General features: G+C 40.4%; 1 protein-coding gene across 2 annotated transcripts in view; it reads left to right on the plus strand.

The window, feature by feature from the left end:
* The window catches only part of LOC149462779 (CREB-regulated transcription coactivator 3-like), a 191,787-nt gene that overhangs the window by 73,332 nt on the left and 90,660 nt on the right, over positions 1-27,795 (plus strand). For both annotated transcript variants that reach the window (XM_089676403.1, XM_089676404.1), the window contains exon 3: positions 6,797-6,916. In XM_089676403.1, the coding sequence (XP_089532529.1) occupies positions 6,797-6,916 (120 nt within the window). The remainder of the gene's footprint in view (positions 1-6,796; positions 6,917-27,795) is intronic.

The following is a 27,795-nucleotide window of genomic DNA, read 5'->3' on the forward strand; positions in this document are numbered from 1 at the left end:
TGTAAGCCACTTGCACTCCTCTGAAGCCCGGTCAAAAGACTTCTGTAGATAGCGTTGTCTCTTCCTGTCCTGTTGCTGCTGTTCTTGCATCACAGGAGTGAGCATTCTGCTTTTAAACCCCCATGCATATGGATTGTTCTCTCTCTCTCAGAAGTGGCTGAATTCTGCTCATCATTGTGCTTTTTATGCATTCTGTTAAAAGGGACCTAAAACATCATCCAGTAGGCATGGTGGGGGTTTGGTCCTCAAGTGTTAAAACGCACCTATCAGATGGAAGGTGCTCCAGTTGTCTAGCTAAAGTCGCATCACTTCTTGAAACCTAGGTAGCAATGTTCTGAACCACTGACATCATGGTCTTCAGTATAGGTCCCTGAGGGTTTGGCTCCCCAAGGTACAGAGCTGGAAGAGTGTTGTGGGAGCTGCTATTTCTAAGTGACTGATAATATTTTACCTTTCATAAACATATATTTTATACATCAATATGAAGATCAAATATATAGTATGTGAAGAGTGATTGGACAGTTCTCTAGATCCCAGTTCTAGCCAGTTGTTCCTGGTATGAATTCCTCTTACTTCATTTACAGTTGATGGATGTCAGATAGATCAGGAAACAAGGAGAAATCTTCTCATCAGCACTTAACAGAGGACCATTTCACTGGTCTATCCAAAACTAAAAACAAAGGTTTGGGTGGGGTTGGGCTTAACTTTATCGTTAAGCCAGATGGCTTTGACTCTGAGCTGCCTCCCAGCAGGTGGGGTAATGAAAAAGCAGCTGGAAAAGATGGCGAAATCACAGAATAAATGAAGGAAGTAGGAAGATGCTGGCCCCCAGGTACCCAGCTACAGCTTTCTCTTCAGCAAGGAGAAAAATGAACAGCACAGTAGTAATCTCACCAAAGCCCAAGAATGGGGGGAGGGGGAGCAGGGGGAAGCACTCAGATCAACTTTTTAAAGGCGCAGTTCACAAAAAAAAAAGTATTACTTTGCCAGTTCAAAAAAATAGCATTTTTTTTTTACAATGGAGCCTGCGAAGCATTGCACCCACAATCCACTACCATATCACGCTCCTGCAGACACCGCTGACAGTTATCTGCTCCTACCTCTGTATGGGCAGACAGTTACTCATTGAACTACAAGGACGCTGATCAACACCCTGGTAGTTCATTGAGATCTAAAAGCCATCTGCGATGGTGACAGACAGAAGTTTAATACCTCTTTAACCTTTAACTGTTATTTATACAGTGGTTGGCAACACACTGCTTCTGGGTACTGCTTGAGTGACTTGCTTTTTGTATATTGAACACAGATTACTCTCTCAGCACCTCTGCCATTCATAAAATGTTTTGTATTTTTTTCAAAGATTAGAAGATATGCTAACATTGGACAAGGTGGAGAGGAGAAATGGATGATGGCATCATCTCTATCTCCTATCAGTGAATGCCTTGTATTCATGGAGAGAAAAATAAGAATAGCGGAGATGCCGAGCAAGTGACTCCCTGTGTTCAGTATACAGACTTGAGCACCACCCAGAAGAGACTAGCAATGATTGTATGTAGCCCAGACTACTACAGTGGATTTATGCATCCCCTGCATCCCTCCTAATGTGAGATATGAAGAATTAGATGTAACCAAGCTGGGCCATAATGTATATATGAAAAAAAATAGATAATCCCTGGAGTTCAGCTTTGGTTAGGAATGATCAACTCTTATGGCCTGTACACACAATGAGAAAACCGGACAAAAAAAATGCATTTTGAGCGATTGTCTAATAATCTGATTGTTAGTGCACAGCACGACCGTTCATGCGAAAATATTCAAAGGAACGAGCACAAAAATGTTTCTTGTATGATTACAGATTGAACGATTTATCATGTAATTAGTATGGTGTTCTTATGAAGGAATTCGAATGTACACATCGTGTATATTTCTAGGCATGGCTCGAAGAGAGGTCACACATAATAACATCACTTCCCATTCTATGGTGGAACGTTGCTACGTACAATACGGAGGAAGTTGTATTCTGTTGTACGATAATTTTTGTACCGTTTGTAATCGCCTTTGATTCGACATGAGACTGGCATCCAAAAAACAATGAACGATCTTTCGTTCGATTTTCTCAACGTGTACTAGACATTAGGCTAGCAGATACCCTTTTTTGTCCTTTGCAAATGACAGTGTTTGTTTTAATTAACAAAAAGCCAGAATTTGCTGCAGTGTTTGATTTAGCCGAGGTTCAGATGTGGTACAATCAAGGTAAAGGTTCTCTTGCCTTTTTTTCTATTGAAAAATTGGAATGATTGCTAAACCCTCACACTCATTTTCTGACACGCTAGATGTTCCTAAACCGCACTGCATTTTGTAGTTGATGAATTGCAGTTCTTTGTGAACATGTCAGTTTGTAAACGTGTTCACATGTTTCCATGTTGGTTCTTTTTAAAGACCCTGCAAGTACAGAAAAAAGTACCGGTTGGTCTTCCAGAAATGTACTTGGCTTCTGAAGTCCTGACGACACTTCATTTTGGTGGAAGGAGTGTAATCTGCTCTCTATTGTGTTTTTTTTTTATTATTATTTTGCAGTCCAATGTGAAATCTAGGAGGGCTAAATTGACTCCTTGAGATAACACAAGAAGTGTGGACAGGACAGTTCTGAATTTTGTATATGATCAACAGTTATTTTTTGCACGTATTGAACAAATCTAACAAAAGTGGTCAGGGACAGGTAAGTATAATGCCAGCAGTCAGGGGCAGGGCACATTACTTTTTGTTTTTGTGTATCCAAGGAACACCATTCATTTTGCATTATTGTACTGTAGGCTTGGTTTTAGGCCAGACTTGCAGCCAGTTGATACTTTCACATTGGACTCTTGCATCATCTCTGCTGTGAGTCAAGATAAATTTATATTAACAAGGCAGGACTTTTGGTGCCTTGTTAATTTGAGCATTTATTACCTGACAAAATCCTATTCTGACATAACACTACTGTGGGGCAGCAGGGTAGGTGGGCTGCCATCGCACATCAGCATCCGTGGGACTCCAAGGTTGTGTGTTGAGAGTTCACTTGCTGAGCACTTCTAGTATACTGACCAAGTGATCACTTACAGCTCATGGTAACTGTGTATTCAAGAGCTAGTGGAATGGGCTTTCGATCATGTGACGGCCAATAACCGCAATCACATGATCAGGAATAAACCTCCTGTACTTAACACCCTCTTAAAAAGCCACTAGGAGGCAGCAGGAAGGGTTTAATAAGTCACGTGATGTATCCATATTCTCTGCAGTTTTTAAAGCAAATGTAAACCCTCACCTTGTAAAACAAACCATTCAGTTTAAAATAGAAATGAAAGGCAAAGTGTGTAAGTATATGTGTGTGTGTGTGCGTGTATGTGCAGTGGGGCAAAAAAGTATTTAGTCAGCCACCAATTGTGCAAGTTCTCCCACTTAAAAAGATGAGAGAGGCCTGTAATTGGCATCATAGGTAGACCTCAACTATGAGAGACAAAATGAGAAAAAAAAAAAACAGACAATCACACTGGCTGATTTGGAAAGAATTTATTTGCAAATTATGGTGGAAAATAAGTATTTGGTCAATATCAAAAGTTCATCTCAATACTTTGTTATATATCCTTTGTTGGCAATGACAGAGGTCAAACGTTTCCTGTAAGTCTTCACAAGGTTGGCACACACTGTTGCTGGTATGTTGGCCTATTCCTCCATGCAGATCTCCTCTAGAGCAGTGATGTTTTGGGGCTGTCGCTGGGCAACACGACTTTAACTCCCTCCAAAGGTTTTCTATGGGGTTGAGATCTGGAGACTGGCTAGGCCACTCCAGGACCTTGAAATGCTTCTTACGAAGCCACTCCTTCGTTGCCCGGGCGGTATGTTTGGGATCATTGTCATGTTGGAAGACCCAGCCACGTTTCATCTTCAATGCCCTTGCTGATGGAAGGAGGTTTGCACTCAAAATATCACGATACATGGCCCCATTCATTCTGTCCTGTACATGGATCAGTTGTCCTGGTCCCTTTGCAGAGAAACAGCCCCAAAGCATGATGTTGCCACCCCCATGCTTCACAGTTGGTATGTTGTTCTTTGGATGCAACTCAGCATTCTCTCTCCTCCAAACACGACGAGTTGTGTTTCTACCAAACAGTTCTATTTTGGTTTCATCTGACCATATGACATTCTCCCAATCCTCTTCTGGATCATTCAAATGCTCTCTAGCAAACTTCAGAAGGGCCTGGACGTGTACTGGCTTCAGCAGGGGGACACGTCTGGCACTGCAGGATCTGAGTCCCTGGCGGCGTAGTGTGTTACTGATGGTAGCCTTTGTTACGTTGGTCCCAGCCCTCTGCAGGTCATTCACTAGGTCTCCCCCGTGTGGTCCTGGGATTTTTGCTCACCGTTCTTGTGATCATTTTGACCCCACAGGGTGAGATCTTGCGTGGAGCCCCAGATCGAGGGAGATTATCAGTGGTCTTGTATGTCTTCCATTTTCTAATTATTGCTCCCACAGTTGATTTGTTCACACCAAGCTGCTTGCCTATTGCAGATTCAGTCTTCCCAGCCTGGTGCAGGTCTACAATTTTGTTTCTGGTGTCCTTCGACAGCTCTTTGGTCTTCACCATAGTGGAGTTTGGAGTGTGACTGTTTGAGGTTGTGGACAGGTGTCTTTTATACTGATAACAAGTTCAAACAGGTGCCATTGATACAGGTAATGAGTGCAGGACAGAGGAGCCTCTTAAAGAAGAAGGTACAGGTCTGTGAGAGCCAGAAATCTTGCTTGTTTGTAGGTGACCAAATACTTATTTTCCACCATAATTTGCAAATAAATTCTTTCCAAATCAGCCAATGTGATTGTCTGGATTTGTTTTCTCATTTTGTCTCTCACAGTTGAGGTCTACCTATGATGCCAATTACAGGCCTCCCTCATCTTTTTAAGTGGGAGAACTTGCACAATTGGTGGCTGACTAAATACTGTATGTGTGTGTGTGTGTGTGTATATATATATATATATATATATATATATATATATATATATATATATAATTACTTTTTTTTTTTTATAAGTGATCACATAATCTTTCTTCTCAACTGCATAAGGGGCTTTTTCCAGGTGGGGTGGAGAAACAGCAGTACACTTAACTTCCCAGTGAATGGCTGTGCAGGGTCAGCACAAGTCTTGGTAATTGGAAGACAGGCTGTTCTCCCAGCACAGCCAGAACACTGACCATGCGGTGATGCATGTTCTATGCCCAGAGTGATCAGTTTGAAATAGGAAAGCAAAGGGACTGGCAGGATCACCAGGGATTTCACATAAATAAAGCAATACAAAGAGAACAGGACATTTTGTCATACAAGTACATGGTACAACATACACATATTAGGAGTATAAAATGTTGGGCTTACATATTCTTTAAATGTAGTAGTAATCCATTTTCAGAACTTTATTTTGAGAGGGTATTCTAGCTTTATACCATGTTTTTAACTCATTTGAAAAGTGTTGAAGCTTTAGTACTTTATATCATTTTATCATTTCAAATGAAACAGTAAGTGGTTGTAAGGTGAATAGGCCATCATGTATTGAAGTTGGCAGTCTTGCTGTCCATGGACATTATGCTGCTTACTGGTGAGGTGGATAGGTTGAACAACTACTTAATGTGGACATTTGATATCCCTCGCCTGGTGAAGGCAATTGCTCAGCAGTAGGGATTCTCCTGTCAGCACAGTCTGCGTTGATGTGGGAATTCTGCAAATTTATTTCCTGCAACTCGTGGTTGCAGTAAAAAGTTTGCACAGTCTATGGCCTGCCTAAGAGTTCACCTTTTCAAAAAAAAAAAAAATGAAAAGGTGAACAAACACCCTTCTCTGCCCCCCACTAGTCCGCTCTGTACTTACTCCTGTGAGTGATGACCTGTCAGAGCCCACTCCACCGGTATAGCAGTTTAGGGATTTGAAAAGTGGATCATAATGAGATAAGTACACCATGTGCGTTTGAGCTGTGTGTTTCTGCAATGATACATGCATGGAAAAATGGAAAACAATTGTCATCTGTGTACTCTCTTCACACCATACATGTGCCGTGGTGTGAAGAACAACTCAATATGTTGTGAACAATCCCTAAATCTTCCTATAAACCAGAGAACCCCTTAAAGTGCAACTGCACTGCATGTGAGTACCACAAACCAAAAATGCTATACAATTCATTTTTAATATTCAAAACAAACTCCTCCATGCTTTATTTTGCTGAGAAATCCTTTTGAAAAATGTCTCCTGGCATTTCTGCCAGTGGCCATCTTGAGTAAGGGCAGATGATTCATGTAGAACATGTGGAACCCATCTATTCTTAGCTCAGACATTGGCTGAGCTGAGAACCCCCCTGAAGACTGCTGGGATGTATGACGACATTTGCCTAGGCATGGAAACCAGGAAGTAAATGAAGAAAGGAAAAAAAAAAGGTTAAAACGAGTAAATATGATCTACTTTCCTATGTAACTACTAATGCTAGCAGCATAAGGATTAGAAATGGTCCATGTTAATTGAGAGAGCGAAGTTCCACTTTAAACGATGGGCCTCTCTAGTCTGGCTGACTAGCATTCCTGTTCGGAGTTCTAATGGTAGAAGACAGATGGCTGGCTGAGCAAGCTTGTGTTTTGGAATTGTAGCCGAGTGCTGTTACCATCGACTCCATAAATATAAAGTGCTGAAAGTGAGAGGCTTGCCACATGTTCAGAAATATTTTATTTATACTTTTTAAAATGTTATAATCCATTAGTAACATATTTTCCTTATTTTATAGGGTTCATTTCACCCCACGGATAACATCCGCGGCATGAGGCACCATGGGCTGGTGGAGAGAGTATCAAGAAACCGCCTGCACTCGCCTCATCACAGACCCGTGGAGAAGCATACACGTCAGATATCCTTTAAGGCTGATGATAAGGCTGGGGGAAAGCTGGCCTCGTTTGCCTCTGTTCTGGCAGTAGCTGGATTCTTTCACCTCCGCTGTGGGCTGTTGTACTTCTTATAAACAATGAAATCTTGTCTAGATTCCAGCTCATTAGAATTATTCTTCTAGCAGCAAGCACTTATCCCATTAAGACATGGCTTGAAGCGTACTAGTTACTTATTTTTAATTTCTAACTGTTTTTCCATTTTACTTGCTAAGAGTTTTTCATTTAGGTGTTTTTGTACACTTTTTCTCATATGTTGGGTTATTGTGTTTTTGTGCTCTTTGTTAATAGATCTAGTTTAGACTAAATATGCAACCAATAGATGTAATGTGGAACCAGGGCACATGATGGAGGAACAGGCTTCTATTATAACTTACAGAAGAATTATGTTTTAATATTTTATACATGGTTACATTGGCTTGAACCAATAATGCAACTATACATATACCATATCTGGCCGATGCCCCTGGAATCTGGAAGTCACTGAACTAGACACTGCTACTCCAGTGACCACTTGCTTCTGGGTCCCCTGCCAAGCAACTGCCCTGCTGCTTTCTGAATACAGAAGGTTGGCCGCTTGGCACAGGCACAATTCATAGAATGCTTTACATCCTTTGATTGGAGTAGGTGGAGAGCATGACATCGCTGTCCTGCCTCTCCAACTCTTTTTCAGTTGGAAAACATTTTGCATTCATTCATCCATTACAGGACTACAGGATTTGTTTTCCCTGCCAGCTTCTGTAATTTTTTTAAAATTGTACAGCTGTGTGTAGCACCTTTCACATAGCTACATCATTCTTTTTAAGAACGTGAATAAAAAACTACAAGTCCCATCTTCCACCACAACAGTGGGGACTCATGGTGTTCATTGGTATCACAAATTACATCAATGTACTTGTAGTCCATTGATACTTCTCCAGCTGCCTAATTGACAGTTCAGAGGCTGGAGGAAGAGTTGGCAGGAGCCAGAGCGTTTCACCTGTGGTCAGCTGATCATGATTGCAATGCTTTACAAATTCAGTTGCGCAAAAAAAAAAAAAAAGAAACCATTGTGAATTTTTGCTACTTGCCGACTGAGTGCATTTATATATATTTTATTTATTTATTGATTTTTTTGCAAAAGCTGGAATTCTCCTTTAAAATATTTTGCAGATTAAAACTGGTAACCAGTAGTCTGTTCCATTTTACTCACATATCGTTCCCCCTTCTTATATCCCCTTTCACTCACAGTCCCTAATCCATTTGCTGATCATACAGAGCCCTAGGAAGAACATTCTGCACAATGCTCAATTTGGGAGGGTGCATGTGATGAGCACATGGCCAATCAACACTGCGCAGAGAGCGAGTCAGGGGTCATGCAGCTTTATAAGACAGAGGAGAATGAAAACTCCCCTCTGCAAGCTTTAACCAGTGCTCAGCTGGACACTGATAGAAGTCACAAGACTGCTGTATACTGCTGATGAGAAAAGGTTTTTAGCAGTTTATATTTACTAAAATAATTGCATTTCCATGTTGTGTGTACTGTGAATGACCAGATATAGTGAACGCAGGGTCCGGGGTTTAGTAACACATTAAGGCCTGGTTCACACTGTGCGGGTCAGCTGTGTGGGTGTGATCGCATCTATTTCTACACCTGAATCGCGCTGCTCTTACGAGATGCGCAGGGCTCCAATTTATGTTAAATAGCACCCCCACACATCTCAGCCAATAGTGTGATCGCAGGTGTGGGAAACGCAGGGAAACTATATGGTCAAAAAGACCACGCAGGTTCCTTGTGGTTACGTTTTTAAAAAGGTGCATGCTTCTTTTTTGTGCACTACAAGCAACACGGCACAGAGCGAACATGTGGCGCACAGACCACACTAGTGTGAACTGGGCCTAAAGGACAGAATCACCTTTTGGAACATGTTACATCCATGTTTGGGGGTATAACAACATGTCCCAGCACATGTTCTCTCTTCTCCAATGCCCCCCCCCCCTTCCTCATGACAGCAGGCGGGGTTTCCTCGCAGCCGCTGCCACATGTAAGATCAGCATGGTCACGGCCGTGTCATTCATTTACAGGAGTTTTTGAATGAATAAAGTACAATTCCTTGTTACTTCCTAGGACTGTGAGCATGCTAGTCAGAAACCAAAAACTGAAAGCCCGTAAGGGAAGAAAGCTGATGGACTTGTCTGCAGGAGTCTGACATTGCATCTGTGAAACACTGATAGCAGGTGCAATGCTTTGCAGGCTTTTGGGGGCGGGGAATAATAAATGTACATTCAAAGGTGAACTTGGCCTTTCATTAAACATCATGTCTGGCAAACTAATTTTTCCTGGATGATGAATGTAAGACCTTGGTTGGTTTGCAAGTCACAAGGTGACTCAGAATAAGAGTAAATCTTGTGGATACTAAGAATGGGCTCTTATGGTGGGAATGGTAAGGCTGTTGCGCATTCTCACTGGTTAAAGGGGGAGGGCGCAAGAATCCAGCAGCGTAAAGCAACTTCAGCTGCATTTTCTACTTGGAACAATTCAAGTTTTCAGAGCTAACGTCATTTGTTAAGTTTTTCACTAAGTTCCACTTTAAATGCATTTGGAAGAATTTAGTTTATGCTGCATTTTGGGCACTGGGAAGAGGAATGGAATCATGCCTATTTGTACACATCGTTTCTTTGGTGGAGAATGAAAACAGTTACTCCCAACTCATATTCCTTATTTTTATCCTGTGTGCAAAACTACTCTGGCACATACCATGTATAGAAATACATGTGTGTGGAAAACCATAAAGTTTACCTAAACCCAAGGATAAAAATTCAAAGCTGCAGTACAGTCAAAAACAATTTTTGTACATTTGCCACTGAGACTTGTAGTTCCGGCTGTAGTTAAGTTATCACAAGAGATCTCGGCATCTCCTCCATTCAGAAAAAAATATTTTCTCCAAATGAAAAATGCTCTGAGGGTGGAGGAACAAATATTAGGAATCTTCTCCATTCACTGAGCACCTCGTATTCAGTGAAAAGAATACAAGGTTATTTCTGAATGAAGGAGGTGCTCCTTTGATACCTTTACTACAGCTGGAATTACAAGTCTTGGCACTGAGAGGGAAGTGCGGGCTGAATAAAAGTAAAAGTTATAATAAACGCTGCAGCAGCCACAAATGGGGCACACTTTAGTGGATGTCATTTATTTATTTTTAATGTGCAAATATACAAACATTTTTTTCAGTCATTCTTCAACTTTGATATGTTGCAACTTACCAATCCTTTGATGTGGTGGTAACCTTAGGTTTTTTTTTTCTTTCTTTCTTTCAGGCCTATCTTCCTTTATTTTCACTTGGGTGATCATTATCACACTTCCAAGGATGTCACTTACTCATTGTACAAAAATAAAAAAGGACTAGACATACCAATAGCTGTCTCTGAAAGAGATTTTTAACATTGTATATCATATGGTCAGAAGTCCTCAGCAGTGGTCAGACCTTTTTGTTTCCGAACATCATTTAGGTTTGGTTCAAATCTATGTGTCCCGGGAATGCGCACAGAATTGTGTGCTTTCCCAACATACTGAAAGCTACTGCTCTTAGCAGTCATGTGGGTGTGCTATTCTTATTGGCACTCCCATGCATTGGCAAATGTGCGCCGCACGGCAGTTCAGTTCGGCAGTTTTATAAAATGTGGGGGAATTCTTTCCCACATTTCTCGTGGGCATGGCAGCCCATTGAAATGAATGGGCTGCCCTACATGCAAAACTCAGCATGCCTTGGAAATTTTTGTTTCACACATTTGTTTGCTTAACTAAGCTGCTAAAGCTGAACTCTTGGATAAGCAAATACATACAGTGCTCAGCATAAATGAGTACACCCCTTTTGAAAAGTAATATTTTAATCAATATCTCAATGAACACAAGAACATTTTTCCAAAATTTTGAGAAAACTGAGTTTTATAGAATAGTTGTTTGTCATTACATGAAAGTAAGGTTAATAATATAACTTGGATTACAAAATCTTCAGTTTTACTCAAATTAGTTGATGCAAAAATGAATACACCACACAACAAAAACTACTCCATCTAGTATTTTGTATGACCTCCATGACTTATAAGGACAGCACCAAGTCTTTTAGGCATGTAATGAACAAGTTGACAACATATTGCAACATCTACCTTTTTTCATTCTTCAAGAGACTAGATGCTGGATGTAGAGTGATGCTCACCTTGTCTCTTCAGAATTCCCCATAGGTGTTTGATTGGGTTCAGATCAGGAAACATACTTGGCCACTGAATCACTTTTACTCTGTCCTTCTTCAGAAATGCAACAGAGGCCTTAGATGTGTGTTTTGGATCATTGTCATGTTGGAAAATTGCACGATGACTAAGGGCACGGAGTGATGGTAGCATCTTTTCTTTCAATATAGAGCAGTACATCTGTGAATTCATGATACCATCAATGAAATGCAGCTTCCCGACACCAGCAGCACTCATACAGCCCCACAGAAGGACACTGTCACCACCATGTTTCACTGTAGGCACCATGCATTTTTCTTTGTACTCGTCACCTTTGCAACACCACACAGTTTTGAAGCCATCAGTTCCAAAAACATTTATCTTGGTCTCATCACTCCAGAGTACAGAGTCCCAGTAGTCTTTTTTGTGCTTGGGCTTTAGGAGAGGCTTACTTAGTGGAGGACACCTATGCATGCCATTCCTCTGCATTGAACTCTGTATTGTGTCACAGGAAACAATCACCCCAATTTGACTTTCTGCTTCTTTAGCTAACTGTAGTGAACTTGAATGGCGATTTTCTTCAACCCTTCTCAACAGAAGACGCTCCTAGCGAGGTGTTAGCTTCTGTGGATGGCCTGGACGTCTCTGTGAGATGGTTGGAGTTCCATCTTTGTTAAATTGTTGTATCACTTTTGCTACAGTATTTTGACTGAGAAGTAAAGCTTTGCTGATCTTCTTGTAGCCTTTACCTTTCTTGTGTAAAGAAATTATTTTCTTTCTCAGGCCTTGTGACATTTCTCTTCCATGTGGTGTCATTGCTGACAGCATGAAATGGGAAGGGGTTTTGTTTGTCAAGTAACGCCCTTTTATAATCAGCTGTCTGCTGGACACCTGTTTAATGAATAATTAGACTCAATTGTAGTTGAATTCTTGTTAATTAGGATTTTGTTGTCTAAAATTTAGCTTTGCTCCTAAGACTTCCATTGGGGTGTATTCATTTTTGCAACATTGTCTTGAATGAATGTGTTAGGAAAAATACCTTTTGTGTGTGCAAATTAACAAATCTTGTTTACAATCAATGGTCCACATTTGTGGGAGTATTTTGTAGTGTAGTGTCCCATATAAAATATTTATTCTGAAAGGAAAGTAAAGGTTTTCTGACAAATCTGTTGGGGTGTACTCATTTATGCTGAGCACTGTACAAGAGGCATGTGTATTCTTATTTGAATCTTGATGTGCTTTGTGTATTTCCTCCTGTAATCCAGTGTGAGACTACCTCTGTGCAGAAGCTTCCTGTAAAAAAGACCGGTCACTGCTGATTTTTTTGTCTGTGCAGTATGACTGGTCTTCCCTCTGCCCCCTCCTGCTGTTTGTGCAGGCAGCCTGTAGTGGGTGGCCCTGCTAAGCCCCTCCCACAGCTCTGCTCTCTGCTTAGGTTATGTACAGCTCACTGATGATGTTGCTGCTTCTATAAAATCTTCACTTGGTTTCTTGAGGCATTTGATGCTTATAAGGTGGGTTTATATCTTATATTCTTCATGACAGTTAAGGAATATATTTGAAGGATAAGTCACCTTTAGGAATATGTTGCATGTTCCTCCCTCTTTTAGGGTGGAATATGTAACTTGTTCCCTCTCCTGTAGTCTCTCACAGATATCCCCCCCCCCCACCTTATTGTTACAGCTTGCCTTGAATCTTCTTTCTGTACCCACTCTGCCGCAATTTGAAAAGAACAGCCATGTGGGGCTCCGCCCACATGACCTTAACGTTCATTCACAGAGATCTATGAATGAATGAACTACAAGTACCGACATCCTTTGCAGCTGACGGCTTGTAGTTCCTAATGAACTACCAGGGCGCTAGTGCACGGTCTAGGTAGTTCATGGATTCAGTGTGTAACTGCCTGTCCGTAATGGTACGAGCAAACAGCTTACATTGACGGTCTGCAGGAGACCTGCATGGCACCAACTATCTGCTGATCGCTGGTGCAGTGCTTTCTAGGCTCCTACAAGAGAAATGGTAAATGCACATTTTTGTGCATTTATTATTATTATTATTTTTTTTTTTTTAGAAAGGTGAACTGCCCAGAGTTTAGCTTTAAAATGTAATACTGCAAGTTTCTTTCTAAGGAGTAATGTTTGAGATCAGCGTCAGTTGTGTAAAGTATTGGGTCTGCCTGTGCAGCCTTATTGCGGGAGCCATCTACTGTCCCGTTCTTCCTGTTCCTTGTGTCCTTCTTTGTTGTCATATTCAGTGGCGGCCTTTATTGATGGCCTGTGTGTGAATCAACATGGATAGTAGGAATTAGAGCATGTCTGACTGTTTTGGCATTGCTTCACAGCGTCTGAGGTTCTCTCTCTCCTCCACTGGCCTGGAAGATTTTCAGTGAAGAAAGGGTGTTCATCATTTTCACAAGTTCACTTTATGTGCCTGTGAAGTCATGATGGCCATGTACGTTGTTAACATAGTGAGGATGGCTGTGGGGCCTTGTTTATAAGAAATAGAGGGAAGCATCTTAGGGCTGTAGTACAGGCAGAGGACAGCTGTTTTGTTTTCCATGGAGAACACAAACTTCAGCAATATGTAAGCAGTGAGGACGCTATTTACTCATGTCTGCTTCTTGTTTTTGGATGTGTTTCTAGAAGGGAAATAACTGCTGTATAGAAGATGATCATTGCTGCTTTGTGCTACAGATGGCAAACATGTATCCACACTCAAAATGAAGTTTAAACCAATAATGTTCTCTTCCGCATCTTGCCAGTATAGTAATTGAAAAGCTGTTAGGGACATATGTAATAGCCAGCAGCTCACATGAAAAAAATTAAATTTTAAAGTATATGCATAGCCAAATTGTATCCAAAATAAAAAAATACATTTTCAAGTATGTGCATAGCCAAATTGTATCCAACATTTAAAAAATGCATTTTAAAGTATACTCATAGCCAAATTGTATCCAAAATGAAAAAGAAATACACTTTAAAGTATTCATATACTTAGCCAAACTTTTATCTATACTTTTATACATTTTTAAGTATAAGCATAGCAAACCTTGGGAGGAGGAGCTCTCTCTCTCTCTCTCTCGCTCTCTATGTGTTCGCGTGTGTGTACTCGAACATCACTTGAGTATAAATACTATATATATATATATATATATATATATAATTTTAAATGTATATTTCTACTCGAAGGATGTTCAAGTCAAACCGGGACTTTTAATTTTTAAATTGTTATTAATTTTACATTTATAAATAGGGACGCTAGCATGGCGGCACTAACTGCATGCAGTAGTAAGTAGCAATTGTGTCTTATTACTGATAGGCAGCGCACATGTTGCGGGCTAATCCAGAGATCATTAATCAAAATGGCAGATGGAAGCCTTAGTACGTGCAAGGAACAGCGTGGGTGAAAGCTGCGGATATCTACAGAAGAGTTCAAGCACTGTACGGTGATGAAACACCTCAGCCGCAATAAGTAACTTGAATAGTGTAAATGTTTCAAAGATGACCGTACGTATGTCAGTGATGATCCCGGCCGTGGTGGTCCCCAGCCCACAGCAGTCATTCCTGTGAACATTTAGCAAGTGGAACGCCTGATCCTGGATAATCGACACATAACCTGTTGTGAAATTGGACCCCTAAAAGATTTCCTTAGAGGTCAGCATTTCAGCACTGATGACAAAGTGAAGCAGGCTGTCCTAGGATGGTTCAGGCGTACAGAAATCTTTCTATGCCAAAGCTTTCCAGGCATTAGTTAAACACTGTTTATAGTGTATAAATGTAGCAAGGGAGTATGTTGAAAAATAAATGCAGTTTCTATTCCTTGAAATTTGTTCTTTTATTATATAAACTCAAAGTCCCAGTTTGATGTGAACGCTCCTCATGTGTGTATGTGTTAAAGGAAAAAACAAATAGTGTATGTGCATCAGGAATGTTCGATTCCTATCGCCCGACACCTGGGACATGTAGTTCCAGGCATCGGGCAGGTCATTTTTTTTTTTCTACCTTTTAGCCCTGCTGCGGGTAAGCAGTGGGCTCACCTGTCAGGTGAAAGCATTCTGGCAGCATATGCGGGCCTGGAACCGTTAGCTAGAGGGGAGGTAAGAGAGCGGACATGTCTGTTCCCCTCCCCTTTTTGTCCTGACCCGGAAGTGACGTTATGAGAGATTCCCAGCCATGGAAGCCAGGAAAGTATGTAATGCGGGGCAATGTGCACCACATTACATTCAGTGGAGCACAAAGGAGACATCCAGGGTCCAGGTTTTAGACCCTAGATGCCTCAAAGAGAACCTGTCACTAAAAAACCTTCACATAGGGGACTTTGTCCCCTATGTGATCTAAAAAAAAAAATCAGTTTTTTTTTTTTTTTTTTAAATTGTAAAAAATTAAAGCTACACCTAAGCACATACCATCCCTCTCCCCAAGAAATTGAGGACCCCCACATGTAAGCACGTACAAACGTAAAAGCACACGCAGGGGCCGATTACACGTCGCATATCACCGCGCACACCAGAATGATGGCAATAATTCTAGCACCAGGCCTCCTCTGTAACACTAAACTGATAACCTATAAGTAGCTTTAAAAGTGTCAACCTATAGACCTATAGAAAATATAGGGTACTGAAGTTCGTTGCCATTTTACGAGCGTGCACAAATTTAAGATTTGACAAGTTGGATATCTTTTGTTTTTTTTTACAAAAAATAGGGTAATTTATTGCTTTTTGTGCCCTAAAATTAACTTGTATTTTTTTTACTCTGCTTTCAGAAAATATATAATGTTTGGGGGTTTTATGTAATCTTCAGGTCTAAAATGATTTTTTAAACTTGTGCAAAAAATGCAAAAACGGCTCTGGCAGCGAAAGGGATAAAGGATAAGCCCGACACTCCCCTTTCCTGAGGAGTAGCCAATCAGTGCTCATTACACTGCAAGGTCTCTCTCCTCCTTGCTAGTCCCCAGGTGCAGTGCTGGAGACAGGCATGGAGGGGAGGAGGAGATAAACAGCGCAATGTTAAAAATATTAAATGTTTAAGTCGCCATAAAGCCTCTTGTTTTTAAAAGCCCCAGACATTCCTAAGATCACCTCCAATTTAAACACAGTTTTGGTAAAAATTTATATATATATATATATATATATATATATATATATATATATATATATATATATATATATATTTTCCCCCTTTTCAATTTTGGATAGAGTGTATAAAAGTTAGAGCATCGCCACACCAAACCCCTCTTTTTTTTTTTTGGGGGGGGGGGGAGGTCTGTGTCCCAGTTCACAGTTCCTATTTGTCTTGGTAGCCAGAAAATGAAGGGAAATCAAAAATTTTTTCAGTTGTCACCAGGAAAAATGTGACTGTAAATCTCTTAATAGGAACAACCCTGACAACTGCTTAAGGGGGCCATTCATAGCAATTTATTCTCACTTCCTGTTGTGTTCCTGGGGGCAGGAATTGAAGGGAAATCTCCCCAACAGGAAGCAGATGGTAAAAATGTAAATGCTTCCCTAATTTTATCCCAAAAAGGTTTGGCTATATGTACACTTTTTCCATTATTGTTACCTAGTTGCCTGTAAAGAGAGAGAGGCCTTTTGTGCAGTGGACCAATTATGATATTTTGTGGTGTATTTAAAAAAAGAAAATGAAGAGGTATTCCTCGTTTTGAAACTACATGTACAGTGCCTTGAAAACGTATTCCTACCCCTTGAAATTTTCCACATTTTGTCATGTTACAACCAAAAATGTAAACTTATTTTATTGGGATTTTATGTGATAGACCAACATAACGTGGCACATAATTGTGAAATGGAAGGAATGGAATGGGTTAGATCAAAGCATATTCATGTGTTAGAATGGCCCAGTCAAAGTTGAGACTTAAATCCAATTGAGAATCTGTGGCCAGACTTGAAAATTGCTGTTCACAGACGCTCTTCATCCAATCTGACAGAGCTTGAGCTATTTTGCAAAGAAGAAAGGGCAAAAATTTCTCTAGATGTACAAATCTGGTAGAGACATCCCCAAAAACACTTACAACTGTGATTGAAGCGAAAGGGGGTTCTACAAAGTATTGACTGTGGGGGGGCTGAATACAAATGCACGCCACACTTTTCACATTTATTTGTAATAAGTGTTGAAAATTTTTCTTCCACTTCACAATTATGTACCACTTTGTGTTGGTCTATAACCTAAAATCCCAATAAAACATATTTACATTTTTGGTTGTTACATGACAAAATGTGGAAAAATTTCAAGGGGTATGAATAAGACACTGTACATTTGTTAGTGCCAGCAAAATAAAATGTTAGTAGGCTATTTTCTTTCCATATGGTTTTGTGTATTCTTTGTTCATACAATATGTGTACAATTATTAGGCATTGAGCATTTTGAACAAATCCTTATTTTTATGATATATCGTCCAACTCCAAGCTGTATAAACTTGAATGCCTTTTGGATTTAAGCATATCAGGTGATGTGCATTTGTGTAACAAGGGAGGGTGTAGCCTAAGGAGATCAACACCCTTTATCATAGTGTGCATAATTATTAGGCAGCTTCTTTTCCTCAGACAAAATGTGCCAAAAAGGAGATTTAACTCACTTTTTGAAAAGTCAAAAATTGTAAAAAAATTTGGGATGCAGCACTCTTGAAATTGTTAAGATATTGGGGTGTGATCACAGAACCATCAAACGTTTTGTTGAAAATAATGAACAGGATTGCACGAAACGTGTTGAGAAAATTAAAAGCCAACGTTTTGAGAAGAATAAAACCTGAAGCTATCAGGAACCCATTATCCTCTGGTGCTGTCATATTTCCAGAACTGCAACTTACCTGGAGTGCCCAGAAGTACAAGGTGTTCAGTGCTCAGAGACATGGCCATGGTAAGAAAGGCTGAAGCCCGACCACCACTGCAAAAGACATAAGTTTAAACGTCAAGACTAGGCAAAGAAATATCTGAAGACAGATTTTTCAAAGGTTTTATGGGCTGATGAGATGAGAATGGCTCTTGAAGAACCAGATGGATGGGCCCGTGGCTGAATTAGTAATGGGCACAGAGCTCCACTTTGACTCAGATGAGAGCAAGGTGAAGGTGTACTGGTAAGGGCTGGTATTATTAAAGATAAGTTAATTGGGCCTTTTCGGGTTGAAGATGGACTCAAAATCAACTCCCAAACCTACTGCCATTTTTTTAGAAGACACTTTCTTCAAGCAGTGGTACAAGAAAAAGTCTGCTTCTTTCAAAAAGACCATGATGTTTATGCAGGATAAAGTTCCATCACATGCATCAAAGTACGAGGCTAGCCAGTAAAGCCTTAAAGATGAAAAAATAATGAAGTGGACCCTTCCTCACCTGACCTCAACCGTTTTGAGAACTTGTGGGCCCTTCCTAAACGGGAGATTTACAGTAAGGAAAACAGTACACCTCTCTGAACAGTGTCTGGGAGGCTGTGGTTGCTGCTGCACAAAAACTTGATCGTCAACAGATAAAGAAACTGACAGACCCCATGAATGGAAGGCTTATGACTGTTCGTGAAAAGTACAGTGGCTATATTGGTCCCTGATTTTTTTATTTATTTTTTTAAATGTCAAATGTTTATTTGTAAATTTTGAGTTGTTTATTATTCTCACTTTAACAGATGAAAATAAAGTGAGGCGGGAAAATTTTCATTTAGTTGCAAAATAATTCCCAATAATTTGGATTGACCTGAGAGCACTGTAGTTGTTCAATAATGAAAATAATCCTCAAAAATACAACTTGCCTAATAATTGTGCACACAGCGTAAGAATAGCATAAATCCTGAAAATACCACATTACGGTCACTACATGTAGCTGATGATTGTAGTAAATGAGTATTTACTTCCTTGGCCATCAGCTCCATATAGTGGCCATAATAAGGTGTTTTCCTAATTCTTGCTTTTCGTCTAAATAAGCAGCATATGACGTGAGCAAAAAATAGCCTAGTAACATTCGATTTTGCTGGCATTCACACAGACCAAATGTACACACAGTTTTGCAGTAGGAATGGCTCTGCGTGAGTTTTCATAAATACACCCTTTGGTATGTCATTCCATACAGGCTATACCCATAATGAGCTGTTATACTGGCTTTATTCAGGGATGGTTGTTTTTGCCAGCATGCATCCTGACTTTTTAAATAGGTGTAAATAAGATGCAGATGTCTCTTAAAATGTGTTTAGAGTGGTAAAAAACCTGCTTGGTTGGTGGGAGGAATCTGATTGGCTGCGAACAAGCCTTTTGCTGCCACGCCAGTTTTGGAGTGTAATAGAAAAGCAAATCTCTGCTTGGAAAACCATGTGATAGGAAAGCTGTCAGGAGAAAAAAACAAAATGCATCCTTTTAGGATGATTTGTGGCCATTTAGTGTAACAACCAGCCTCTTTGTTGTATCATTAAAGGATCTGTATGCAGATGGGTAACGGCAGAGAAATCAGTGGGGCCCTTTATGAAATCCAGATGATGCTTCAGCATTTTTAACAACTGTAGCGTCATACTGGCCCTTTTTTGATTTGCAATGCCATGTAAATGACTCGATCATACTGTGTAATATTATATAAAATCCTCATGCTTCAGTTGTGTGCGGGTCGCATGCAGAGAACCGCTTCCAAAACATTCATAGCAGTAAGCAAAGAAAGATAATCCTTGTGCTGTTTTTTTTTTTTTTTTCTTCGTATTTGGGTTTTTGCCCTACCTATTACAGAAGTGATTTTGTTGGTAAATGATTCATCTACTTTTCTGGGCATTTATTGTTGATGTCTTTAAATGATTAAGATATTTTTTTTTTTTTTTTATTAGCTAGGTCATGATTTTTAACATCGTGTTATAACTAACAACTCATTTTCTCCTCTTCGTGTGTGTTGGAACATGCAGCTCTCCAATGAGGCATACTGTTTGCTTGGTAAATATGACGGGCTTGCATTGCTCATTCAGACCTGTTTAGTGGCGGGCTGCAATGGCTTAATACAGAGAGGCAATAAAAGTCGAGGTAAGGCTGTGAACTAAATTTGTCAGACAGAATGGCGCATGGAAGGATCAGCCTCTTCTGATGTGGCTTCTGGATGGAGTGAAGTAACAGAACCGTAGAGAGCTTTTTCTCCATTAAATAAAAAAAAAAATGCTTCTGAAGACATAACAATCTTTCTGTTGGAAACCCATAGATCTTTTTTTAATTTTAAAGAATCCTTTTAAAAATAAATCCACAGCAGCAATTGCATTGTAGAAGAAAGAGTATACTTTATTTTTAGTCCGTGCATATTTTAAGTAATTTTTAAGACCTTGTCACCACATTGAACCTTTTACTTAAAGCTGTATTAAACCCAAAAGAAACCTTTTTTTTTTATTGTAGCTTACCAGTTCTTAGATGTGATGGTCGCATTTGTTTTTCTTTTTATCCTTTCTTTCATTTATTTTCAACTTGTGATAAAGCCAGTAAATCTTTTGTTTTTCAAAAGAACAAGCTCTCTTGCAGATGTAGCAGGTGGGATGAGGCAAACCGTGTACCACTGATGGGGGTGCACAGAGTTCCCTGAATGGAAACGGTGACAAAGTCTCTTTAAGGGCTCTTTCACACTTGGCTGTTTAGCCAACGCTTGCCAAACGCCCCTATAGCGTTTGGCAAGCGTTGGTCCGGCGTTTGCGGAGCGTTTTTTAACGCTCGGCAAACGCTCTGCAAACGCCGCATGCGCAGTTTAGCAGCGGTTGCTAGACGTTTGCCGAGCGTTAATAACGCCCCACAAACGCTTATAATGCAATTTGAGTGGTGTTACCGCTCTGCAAACGTCCCGCAACCGCACCGCAAACGCCGGCCGGGCGTTTGCAGAGCGGCACCATAGACGAGAATAGGAGGCTTCGACGCCTCCTGACTCGTCCAGAGGCGTCCGTTTTGCCGCAACGCGACGCAAACGCTCCCGTTAGAACAGCACCATGTGCTGTAATGTGCAGAATAGGCAGAGGCGTTTGGGAAGCGGTAAAAACGCTTCCCAAACACCTCTCTGCCGCCTGCACACAGCGCTAGTGTGAACGTAGCCTAAGAGTCGCACATTATTTTGTTCTGCACTCCTGTTCCTTATTTTAGCCAGTCTTTGTTATTAGGCTTTTTTTTGTCTAGGCTTAGATACAGTATGTCAGATTGTGAGCTTTTTGTGTTTGCTTACACATGTCTATAAATATTTGAGAGCTAGACACATATATTACAAGCTGATTGCACAGTCTCCTTTAGATTTTTCCAACATCAGTGTAGTCTGAGAGCCTTCATGATATAAGAATAATGGAGTATTGGGCAAGTAAATAACCCCTTGCTCTTAATGGCTTTTAGTAAATCCAAGGCAGCTTTCTGAACTCCAATTTTCAGGTCTTAGTCCCCTGCTGAAATCAATTTATTGGTGTTCATTGGAAAAAATGCCCCTTACATTGGTGGTTAGTGGGAAGATGGCTTTTCTTACAGCAGTGGTCATGCCACCTGTATAGAAAGCTAAACAAAATCATTGGGTTCATGCAGCTGGATCTGCTAAGTGGTGTTGACCCTGCCACTACGCAGGCACCAATTTAGAAGTCGGTCAACCAGTAAAAGGTATCTATCTGTAGCAACCTTTGGAGGAACCCAAGAGTTCAACGCAATTATGGTTGACAATAGCTGATCTAAGGGCAGTTGTTCAAGAGTGTCCAATCACATGGTTATTTGTGGGGCTTTCATAAACGATCAGGATGCTGTAGTAGATAGAAAAAAATGAGTCTTCATCCTTCACCCTTCCCTGCCAAGAAAATCTTATGTTTTATAATGTACCCCTATATTATGAAGAATAAATATACTTACAAGGATTTGGAATCCAGTGTTGTCGTCTTCTCTACTGTAGCATACATCTGCACCACCATCAGGAGCCAGCTTCAAGAATCGGGAAAAGACAGCCAGTCCTCTGATGATGCAGTGCAAGAGCTCATACTAACAGTCTCTTGTCTTTTTTTTTTTTTCTAGCCACAGGAGCAAGTGATTGCACAGGTTCAGGGATCTGTTGCCCCTGGGGATATGTGAAGATGCTATCCCAGGAGGAAGCATGAGGAAGCACATGTCATTTTCACCTAAGGGGTGTGTACAAACAAAAAAAGGGTAAATGGCAAGATCATTTACTTTTTACATTGTGCAGGGAGGAAGATTCAATGTGGCATAAAGTGGTTTCTAGGATGATCAATTTTACATCGTCCAGCTTGAATCAATATGAGTATAAACTGCATCCGATTCACATGACAGCCTTTTCTACAGAGCAGGTTCACATGCGTGGGCGGGTTAGGTACGATTTTCAGCCCAGTTCAGATGTGATTTGTTATGACCATGTCATACACTTTAAGAATTTGCATTGGAATTGCATCTGAACCGCTGAACAAAGTTGCGCAGTCAAAACTGGCCCACAAATATCTCAACCCAGATTCAAAGGAATCCAACCCCAACATAGCAATCACTCGAATTCCCTCCAAAATCTTCCCTTACTGCAGAAATCCAAACCAACATGGCATTTAGCACATGGCTTAGTATTGTGGAAGAGATGTATGTTGAAGTTTCATGTGGTGCCTTTCTGCCTTTTCTTCCCTGCAAGACATCAAGAACAAGAAGTTCTTCAGGGCTGTTTGTTTTCTAAGCATGAGACACTGTATGTGTTGCTAGAGTTTAAATCATTTTCAGAGCCTGGTGAGAGTCGGCTGCTTTGAAGTTGTCGGAATGCTGCAGGTCGAGCAGGTACAAGCACTGCCTTATTAAGGGAAAGGTACCAGGAAACATCCTTGCTCTAGGGGAAAGTCATCTATTTTTCTGTACAGACTTGCAGAACACGTTAGTTGGTTGACCCTGATATTGTTCATTTAAGCATGACGTTCCTATTCACAAGTTCTGTATTCATCTGCTGCACAGAGGCTACGGCCTGAAATAATGCATTCTTCGCATACAGCTGAATGGACAGTGGCAGACTTGTGTACAGCTGTGCATATCACCAGTTCTTGAAATGTTCTTAGAGACAAAACAAAAATCTCCAGCCTGTGTTGACATAGCAATGAGTGGGAGGTTTTTTGTGAAAAGATGAAATATGGATTGCCAAAGACACTCCTTGTTTGTACAGCTCGAGTCTAATAATCCCTGCATCGCAGCTGGACTCCTTAGTGGGAATGCACTCCGACTTTAGTAAACTCTTCCTTCCTGTCTGTTTTACAATGTGTTTGTTGGTTCTTTGGAAGTAACCTCTTGCTTGCTGGAAACTGACACTCAGTAAAACTGCACTTGATTGATATATAAATGTGCTTTTACTCCATACAACATGAATTGAAGGATTGCAAATGGATTGTGGTGAGAAATTTTCGTGACTGCTGTGACTGTGGTACTAAATAACAGCAACAAAGCTTATTGGATATAGTTCATGCGGAGTGATATGACTGTGGATACACAATAAGCAAAGATTAATATTCGTGACTGCTGTAGCTAGAAGCAATGAGCATACTATGCACCGACTAGATAGTATCCCATAGTAACGTAAACTTGTAGGATATAGTTCATGCGGAGTAATGTGACTGTGGTGACACAAAGAACAGCGGATAACTTTCGTGACTGCTGTGGCTGGAAACAATGAGCATACTATGCACTAACCAGATAGCACAGATAAATGTGCGTTGGAGTAAATAAGACCTACTCCTTGGTACTCAGGGGGTGGGAACTCAGCATACGGATGTGATCATCAGGTGGAGGTGCTTCACCAGCTGTCATCTATCCAAAGCAGGTTTCCACATCTCAGGTTAACCGTGTCCAGCAGTACAATTTCCAGCCATCAGGGGGATCGTACAAGCATATGGAAACCAGGAAAAGATCCTTCAGGATAAGGACTCTCAGTGCCAGATAAATGAGCCCAGAGAGAAAAAAACCCCACTAGTGTGTGTTTAATGATAATATAAGAGTAACATCAAGGTACAGGTAAATAAACAGAACCAGCACTTACATCTGAGGTAGTTTGTAGGTAATGTAGTTAGTATTCCATGAGAAAGGGTATCACACTAACGCGTTTCGTGTAATAACACATTTTCAAAGGGACAGGCTTTTTAATACGGAAGAGTCTTTCTGTGTCTCTTTTGTATTAAAGTATTCTTACCTGTCTGTTCCTAATGCACACTGAGCTGCCCTTGGCATCTGCTGAGATGAATGAACACGCATGCATAAGCAAAAGTGACATCTTGGCCCGACCAGTTGAGACGGATGATGATTGAAACCTGGAAGAAGACTGGCCCAACATCTTAAGACTACGAGGGAGCACCTGGACACCACATCACTGGAGTGGAGGTGGGTATAGTTTTGATTTAGTTACCTTTTCACCTTACCTACATGGGTGATATGCTGACGGTGCCCATGCAGCCAATGTAAGCAGTCCATGGATTTTAGATCCCTGTTCTTTTTCCCCTTTTCTGTAGAGCTTTCAGGATAGATCAAAGCGATTCTGATTTGATTAAAATGGCCATGTACCAGTGCTGACCAATCAGAATTGCTCTGATCTGTCCCAGAAGGCCTAAAGGAAAAGGGGAAAAAGAGCGAGTATTTCAGATCCTTGAACTGCAACTTTGGCTGCGTGAGCACTGACAGCTCATTACCCATAAAGGTAAGTACAACCAGGACTGGGGGTGGTGGGGAGGGTGCAGGGCATTAGTTCACCTTTTAATTTTTTCTAAAAGGCAAACTAACCATCTAAGGGCTCAATGTAATGATGTTGAGGCGAAAAAAAACTGTTCCTTTGTGTGTCCTGTTCACACCATACAAGTGTGTTATTATGCATTGCATAAAACGCAGAGTGTCCTAAAACACACACAGAACCATTACATGTTCTAAGAATGCAGTGGACATGCACAACACACACCAGTGCACTCGTTTTCTAAGCATCATAATGCACGGTCACTGGTGTGAATAGGCCATTAATAGCTCACACTTCTATGCAGGTAGTAATGGGTCAGAAATCTTGCTTTTGTGATACATCTCGGAGACAAATTGATCCAGAAAAATCTTCTATCTGGAACATATTTACATAAAGTGTATGTAAACCATACCAGTAATCTTTCCTTGTTCCCTTTTGGTCTGTTAAATATACAATTGAAATTTGATTAGTGCAGAAAAATCTGTGGATCCTTCCAGACAACCAAAAATTCTTTATTTCCTGTAGTGAGCTGTCAATGCTGCAAGGAAATCACAAGCATTGTCATTCTTCCCAGCCATTTCTGTCTATGGACTACAGTACACCCCCCCCCATGTTATGGAGATGAAGAAAGTGAGGGGTGTTCGCTAGTCTTAATTGTTTAATGAAAGGAAGTATATTACTGGCAGGATCACAAGGTTCAAATAAAGGCAAAATGCTTGGGGAAAAAAGACTTGTGCAGCCACCAAGTCTAGGACTGGCAAGCTGCAATTTAGTACATTTTTACTCTTGGTTTAGAATGTGTGTTTTTTGTTTTGTTTTTAAGTGAAATTTTACCAACACCTGTGCATTACAGCTCTGTACACAACTATGGGGCCAATGACTCCCGGGTTATGGCCCCAGTTGATGCCTATGGGGCTGTAATATGCTGGTGTGTCCAGGAATCAAAACAAACAGCGGAGCTGCGGTCGTCGGATGGAGGTAGTTATTAAGGTGCATTTATCCTTTTATCTGCTCTTTATCATAATGCAAATCTGAGCCAGTCAACTCTTTGCCAACCATGTGGGTGATATCTCAACAGGTGTTGAGAGAGTAATTGCATTGAGCCAGTGGCGACTCCGTTAGTTAGCTAGTCTACAGATTTACATTTTACTGCAATAAAAAAATTAAATATAAATAGAGTTCCCTTCACTTTTTATAATCTGATCAGAGAAACTGCGAATCAATATTAAAGTAAATGCTTATAACTCAACTTTATAGCAGTTGTAGTTGTTGATTAACGAACATTTAAACTCATTATAACAATCGTGCTGTAATATACTGATAGGTGCAGTGGTGTAATATTTACTTTGTTTCCCTGCTGGGTGAGTGATATATAGAGTGTGTTATTGGAGGGAGGGTTTCACTGTTTGAAGTGCTGCAGTGATGTTAATGCTATATTTCCAATGTAATAACTGGGTTTGTAAGGCTTTTGGTGCCCACAAGGTGAATTTATATCCTTTGTAGCTATTGAGGAATATATTTAAATTAAATTTGTGTGCCCTGAGTTCAGCTTTTAACAACCACAAAAAAAAAAGTTACATCAGTGAGGAGAGCTCTGAGAAGCTGATTGAAGGGTAGAGACATAACTCACCTTCACACAGCACACAGGAAAAGAGATGAGGCTGTCAATTATAGGCTATGTCCTCCCCATCACCATTTTTTTTTTCTTGGTGTCAGGCAAACCCATCAGAAGTGACTCATGCTGATGGAGGAATGAGGCAGCAGACAGAAATGATACTTACTGCTTTGGATTGAGACAGATAAATGCTATAGAGGGATGTGCTTTGTTCATATTTTTCATTTGAGGATTACAACCACTGTAATAAGAGCTTCTTAAGCCAAAATTCTGCTTTCTGTTCTACTCTTTTTCCATTCCTCTCTCAAGTGTTGGTTCATTTTAACACTTTAAACGTTCTTGCAAACATGGACATTAATGTTCATTTTCTGTCTGCCAGTAAGTACCTGTGTTTAAAGCCCAACTTCAAGCAAATTAAAAAAATATTATTAACAGTGTGGCTGTGCCTGCACTGCAAGGTTTAAATGCTTTTTTATGTCTTAAGGGAACAATAAAAGTATATTTGACTACGTAGTCCTCTACTTCTCCTCCCCCCTGCTGCTAGACTGATCCTCACAGCATCCGCATCTCAACGCCTCACAGGTGTAGAGTCCTGATGTCATCAAGACCAGAGCAGGGTTCAAAGCCTTGCACTGGATGTGGGGACACCAAGGAGCAGTCCACTGCCGAAACATGGGGGAGCGGAGGATCAGGTAAGTAAAACTGTTTCTCCTCTCCCCTGGACAAAACAAGCATATAACCCTTGCAGTGCATGGCCAACCTCACTTCAAGGGAATTTTTTTCTTTATTTGCCTGGAATTGTGTTTTAAAGTAAATCAGAACCTTAGTGATAAAGCTAAACATATAATGAAAAAACATAATCAAAAGAGCCAGAGAAATAGTCTACTGAATATACTGTATAAGCACATTTCCTCATGTTCTCAAACCGAGCTTTGCTTCACTACCTACTACTTTTTGGCTCTTGAATTTGGTGAGTGGCCTCAGTGACTGTTATGAAGGTGAAAGAGGCAGGACTTGGTTTGACTTTTTACAAGAAGAGTTGAAATTTGTGTAAAATTTCACCATCGTGTCTCCACACTTATTGATTATTCACCATTTTGCATGTATTAAAAATGACTTTTTTTCATCCTCTACCCAGTTTGCATTGTCTGTATATAATAGGGTTATTTAACCCCTAGTATTTTTCAAAGCTGTATTCATCCATTGGGGTAAATGTAGGCTTTTACAGCTGCTTAAAAACCTGTTTATCTGTAGGGAAAAGAAGCTCAACTCCTTGCCTCTTGTGAATAAACCCTTCAAGTGACCCTGTCAGGATTCTGAATGTTTAGGCCAGAAGGTCCCTAAAGTAGAAAAAATTTATATTG

The sequence above is a fragment of the Staurois parvus genome, unplaced genomic scaffold, assembly GCF_062004578.1.
Source record: "Staurois parvus isolate SC_StPar_1 unplaced genomic scaffold, SC_StPar_1.0 ptg000168l, whole genome shotgun sequence".
NCBI lineage: Eukaryota > Metazoa > Chordata > Amphibia > Anura > Ranidae > Staurois > Staurois parvus.